Source organism: Orbicella franksi, chromosome 2, assembly GCF_964199315.1.
Source record: "Orbicella franksi chromosome 2, jaOrbFran1.1, whole genome shotgun sequence".
In the NCBI taxonomy this organism is placed as follows: Eukaryota; Metazoa; Cnidaria; class Anthozoa; order Scleractinia; family Merulinidae; genus Orbicella; species Orbicella franksi.
Genome location: NC_138146.1, coordinates 32,240,902 through 32,246,615, shown reverse-complemented (window position 1 = coordinate 32,246,615; position 5,714 = coordinate 32,240,902). Strand labels below are relative to the sequence as shown.

At 40.3% G+C, this 5,714-nt stretch overlaps 1 protein-coding gene and 2 pseudogenes across 2 annotated transcripts; all 3 read left to right on the top strand.

The window, feature by feature from the left end:
- Nucleotides 1-286: 286 nt before the first annotated feature.
- Nucleotides 287-1,634, top strand: LOC145479347 (ryncolin-1-like; annotated as a pseudogene). The gene is made up of 3 exons (XR_014048413.1): nucleotides 287-543; nucleotides 771-1,159; nucleotides 1,296-1,634. The product of XR_014048413.1 is annotated as a ryncolin-1-like (transcript).
- Nucleotides 1,635-2,175: 541 nt separating this feature from the next.
- LOC145479348 (uncharacterized) lies at nucleotides 2,176-3,133 on the top strand. The gene is made up of 3 exons (XM_081457686.1): nucleotides 2,176-2,270; nucleotides 2,601-3,026; nucleotides 3,060-3,133. The coding sequence occupies exons 1-2, from the start codon at nucleotides 2,198-2,200 to the stop codon at nucleotides 2,876-2,878; spliced, it is 351 nt and encodes a 116-aa protein (XP_081313812.1). The 5' UTR covers nucleotides 2,176-2,197; the 3' UTR covers nucleotides 2,879-3,026; nucleotides 3,060-3,133.
- Nucleotides 3,134-3,243: 110 nt separating this feature from the next.
- LOC145473226 (microfibril-associated glycoprotein 4 pseudogene) lies at nucleotides 3,244-4,899 on the top strand (annotated as a pseudogene).
- Nucleotides 4,900-5,714: the final 815 nt, after the last annotated feature.

Genomic DNA, 5,714 nt, shown 5'->3' with positions numbered 1-5,714 from the left:
GATGTATCCAAACAACAAGTTAGAATACTTAATCTTGTACTTGCTTTTTGTTTAAAAAAAAAAAAAGAAAAAAACGCTGTCATTTTTTACGTGGATAGGTCAATATAGCATCAAGAAACTGTTCAACTCTCGAGAAACATCAAAAACGTCTTGCAAACAACTCGATGATGCACTTATATTGTTGTACTCAGTAAAGATGAGTCAGAACGGCTTTTTCACCAGTCCGTGACACAATTAACTACCCTTAAGATAGACTTTGATCAAAGTTAATTCGTACCATGATTTGTGTTTCCTCGGGGTTTCGTTGCACTTTGCTGTTCTTGGTGTTGCGTATGGCGAGTAACACTTTAGCGAAACCAGGAAATAACTCTTATAGCACCCTAGTCAGTTCTTCAGCCACAAAGCATTGTAATAACGTCTACAACAGCTTCTATGCAGGGCCAAACAAGAAGATTGAAACTATTCTTCAAGAAATGAAGAAACAACTCACTCAACTGCGAGATGACATCAAGATCCTGAAAGGGAACAAGACGATTGTGAAAGGTAAGGTCTGTTTTTGTGCTGAGACTTGTATTCTGTATAATTTATGAAACGTTTGGGATTAGTGTCAACGGAACTCATTCGTAGCCGGTTGATTCGTTCTTTAGTTACGATTTACGAAATCCGTCATTTTGGTATTTTTCTTGACAGCTTTTTTTCTCCGTTTAGTCTTCCACGTTGAAGCTAGAACAATTTAACGGTAGTAAATTTCGTCATCTTTTCCTTAAAAGGCAACTGTGTTGAGCTGTACAAATCCGGTCAAACATTTAGCGGTGTTTATACAATCGACCCTGATGGTTCAGGTGCCTTTGATGTGTCCTGTGATCAAACAACAGCCGGTGGCGAGGGGGGGGGGGGGGGGGATGGACAATGTTCCAGAAGAGACTGGATGGCTCCATTGATTTCTACCGCAGCTGGGTCTACTACAAGAATGGCTTTGGTAACCAGAATGGCGAGCTTTGGCTGGGACTGGACAAGATAAACCGCTAGACGAAAACAAAGAACAGACTTAGAGTAGATCTGGAAGACACGACAGGCAAAACTGCTCACGCCGACTACGACATGTTTGAAGTTACGAGCGAGAGGACTAAGTACAAACTGAGTCTTGAAACTTACTCAGGTAAATTTTCGCATATCTTTGTTTAAAGTAAATTTTAGTCCAATCAGAACTAACAAAGAAAGTTGAAACCAGATGAAAGCTTCACTAAACACACTTAGATATCTTACGGAGTTAAAAGTGCATGATTTGTTTCCAGGAACTGCTGGTGATTCTCTTTCTTATCATCGTGGTTCCCCCTTTACCACCAAAGATCAGGATAATGACAGCTGGAGCAATGGTAACCGTGCCGTGCTGTATAAAGGAGCCTGGTGGTACTCTCTCTCTCTTATTACTCCAACCTTAACGGTCAATATCATCACGGAAAACACTCGTCAGTGGCTGATAGTGTCAACTGGCGTCACTGGAAAGGTTATTACTACTCCGCCAAGAGAGCTGAGATGAAAAGCAGACCAGTCTAAGAACTTTTAGTAGTTTTGTCGCTTACTTGCTGATCATTCAACGCAAATCAGTGATTGAAAAAGAAATGTTGAAGTGACTGGCTGATTAAAAAAAACTGAAAAATAAGTTTTGTGTCATTATTCATTAGGTTGCTATTTTCTCATTCTTCATTTTCCACTTTGTACTCTTTTCTTTCTTTTCCCTTCTTTCCTTTCCTTCGCTTTTCTTATCTCATGTCTTATTATCCTGTTTTCTAACTGAAAATAAATGTTATAAGAAGGAATGATTTGTGTGTAAGAAAGGCTCCAACCGATTTTCAACACACATTAGTAGTCCTGTCGCGTTTCTCATGCCTCCCTCCATCACTAACGCGCGTCCCATGAAACACGAGCAGTTTCACAGCAAACTCATTTTCTGCTTTGAAATTCTCTGAAACGTTTGACTCTTTTCATCACGAATTCGCGAGGTAACTAAGTAAAAGAATATGCTCTTTAACGTACAAGCACGTAAAAGGCATGACAGAAATGCATTAAAAAACCGCTTTAAGTTTTCGCGGCCTGTTCATGTCACGAGCGTTCACCAATTGTAAGTGAGATATGTCTCTGACTAAGACAACTGTATGATTAACAGGACTGAGGAGAAAGGAGGACCTTATAAGACATGATGGACATTTTAGCATGGACTGTACAATCATGTTTCCGCCGATTGGCTGTGGTGTTTAGTGTTTCTAAAGGTAATAGAAGAATTATAAAATGAGCTCATTTTCACACGTGGAAGACATTTTGCTAGCAACAGTTTGAAGTGCCCTACTCAACAGGTTTACGAGAGCTCGCTTAGAAAGTAACGAAGCTGCAAAGTAGCGATAAAATTAAGTTTTGATTTTGAATAGAAGTGCCCCACCCAAAGAAACGACCACAATTTAAAAATAAAGGTAATACTATGATAAAGGAGCTTTGAGAAAGCACCTTTTTATCTGTCTTGAAGAGAAATCTTTGACCATGTTCCCTTATAGTGACCGGTTTTGTTAGCCTATTAATGAGGTTAAACAACATTCTATCCTCAGGGTTTCCTGCTCATGTAAGAGGCCTGAAGAAGGTTTTTATTTCCAGTGCAGTGAATGTGTTGTCTGGTATCATCTTGAATGCCAAGACTGATCTGTTAAAGAGAGACATCCTAGAAGATGAAGATGCAGTAGGATATACTGCAGAGGGTGCAATTAGGGCTAAACGGAAGTCACGTGACCAACCCTGGATCTTATGTAGAGTTTTCTCCCTCGTAGTACATTATTATAAGTTATCACGTGTTTGGCTAAACCGTCACGTATTTGACACTAATCCTTGAACCTTAAACTTTGCCGGTCTATTTCGTTTGAAGCAGGAAGTTGTCATGGATTTACCGTCACGGATTTGACTTAACAAATCTTATGCTTTCCGTCACGTGTATAACCTGCGATCAGGCTGGTTCTTTTGGAAAGGGAGAAGGATGAGATGTAGGGAGGGAGGGGAGGGAGGGAGGGAGAGAGGGAGGGAGGGAGGGTATGATCGCAGGTTATCACGTGTACGTCAAGGGTCCATCACGGAGCCATCATGGACTCAACTGTCTCGTGTTTTACACATTTTGAGCGTCGCACCAAATCCATGACCATCACGGGTTTCACGAATTACGTTTTAAGTGCATTTAAGCTAGAATTTTATCAAATTCGCACAATGACTTCATCTGTTTTCTCGGGGTTTCGTTCCAGTTTGCCGTTTTTGGTGTTGTTTGTGGCGAGTTACACTTTAGCTAAGCCGAGAAATAACGCTAATGGCGACCCGGTCGGTTCTATAGCCACAAAGCAATGTAACGACGTGTATTTGTACACAGCACCAAACCATGAGATTAAAACTATTCTTCAAGAAATGAAGAAACAACTCACTCAACTGCAAGATGACATCCTCAAAGAGAAAAAGACGACTGTGAAGGGTAAGATCTGTTTTCGTGTTCAGACTTGGATTCTGCTTTTTTTCGAAACATTTGGGATGGGTAACTACAAAACCCTAATACGTGTTTGATTCGTTCCTCGGCTACGACTGACTATGAAACCTATTAATTTTTTCATCTTTTTAATTTAGTTTTTGTCGGAAGTTGGGACTTGAATTCTGCGTAATTTCCAAGACGTTTAAGATGAGTTACAACGGAACTCGTTATTAGTTGATTCGTTCTTTAGCTATGATTAATGAAATCCGTTATTTTGGTATTTTTCTTGACAGCTTTATTTCTCCGTTTAGTCTTCCATATTGAAGCTAAAACAGTTCAGTTGGACAATAGCAAATTTCGTCACCTTTTTCTCAATAGGCAAGAACTGTGCTGAGCTGTACAAATCCGGTAAAAGAACCAGCGGTGTTTATACAATCGACCCTGATAGTTCAGGTGCCTTTGATGTGTTCTGTGACCAAACAACAGCCGGTGGGGGGTGGACAGTGTTCCAGAAGAGATTGGATGGTTCCATTGATTTCTACCGCGGCTGGGTCGACTACAAGAATGGCTTCGGTAACCTGAATGGCGAGGTTTGGCTGGGACTGGACAAGATACACCGCTTGACGAACACAAAGAACAGATTTCGAGTAGATCTGGAAGACACGATAGGCAAAACTGCTTACGCCGAGTACGACATGTTTGCAGTTACAAGCGAGAGGACTAAGTCAGCTGAGTCTTGGAACTTACTCAGGTAAGTTTTCGTATTTTGTCTTTCTATTTTTTAACATTTTGAAACGATTGATTTCTTCCTGTAGTACTTCGCTAATTTGTTTATAGCATATTTTTGAGTGCCATCCAAACTCAAAATGAATAACAGAAAGCTGAAACATGATGAAAACTTCAATGAATTTTGAGGGGAATCGGTAAAAATTGTAGAGATAATTAAAAGAACCATTTGGAAGGAAACAAGACTGACCTTAAAATAGTGTCAATGAACATACTCTAAGTGGGCTATATTCTACTATTATTCTGTTTTGATTTTGCAAGTTTGCGGTAGGTGATCTGATTTGACTGTTTTTAGAGCATTGTATGTAACTAAGTGCATCTGTCTGAAGCAGATCAATATTCGTGTTTTGTTTTCAGGAAATGCTGGTAATTCTCTTTCTGGTCATCGTGGTTATCCCTTTACCACCAAAGATCAGGATAATGACGGCAGCAGCGGTAACTGTGCTGTGAAGTATAAAGGAGGCTGGTGGTACACTAACTGTCATCCCTCCAACCTGAACGGTCTGTATCATCATGGACAACACTCATCGGTCGGTGATGGCGTCAACTGGTATCACTGGAGAGGATATCACTACTCCGCTAAGAGAGCCGAGATGAAAATCAGACCAGTGCACTTTTAAGGACTTTCCGTAGTTTTCTCGTTTACCTGCTGACCCACGTAGATCAGTGATTGAAAAAGAAATGTTTAAGTAGCTGGCTGATTAAAAAACTAAAAAATAAGTTTCGTCCGAGTATTCATTATGCATTACGTACTTATACCATGCTCTACAAATATGGTAAGACTAGGCGTGATTTTGGGGGACTTTTTATTTTTATTTTATTTTAGTCTTTATTTTGGGGGCGTTTTCCTTAAAACAATTCTTCCACTCGCGCTTGTTGAATGTGAGATGATTATAGCCAGCGCCTCGTTGGCTATCTACCATCTCATATCCAACGCGCGCTCGTGGGAATAATTGTTAATTAACAACAAAACCATTCTGTACAAGGGTAGCTCCACGAAATGGTGGTAATTAGGGCATTGCAACTCTTGAAACTTAATATAATGCAGCGCGTGGGGGATGGTGGAAAGCGCCAGAAAAAAGAGTCCATTGCGGACGTCGATGAATAATGTTTTAGGAAGGATTCTACTTTTCGGTTTCATCAATACGCATGCTTTGCAATCATCGATTGTACTAACTGATTTTACTCACTTTTCTTTCATTTGTAGTTCTAAGAACTCGCTGTGTTTTAAAGTACTGTAGATCCTCGAATTAGCGCCCGGGGCGCTTATTTCAAATTTAGGAGAAGACGGGGGCCGCTTATTCGATGGGGGCGCTTAATCGAGGGGCGCTTATTAAATTTTTCCCAAAGCGTGGCCTGGCATGATCATTTGTTTAATACATCATCTGCGCGTAAACAACAACATAAGCTGTTTATCGACATAAAAAGCTGATCC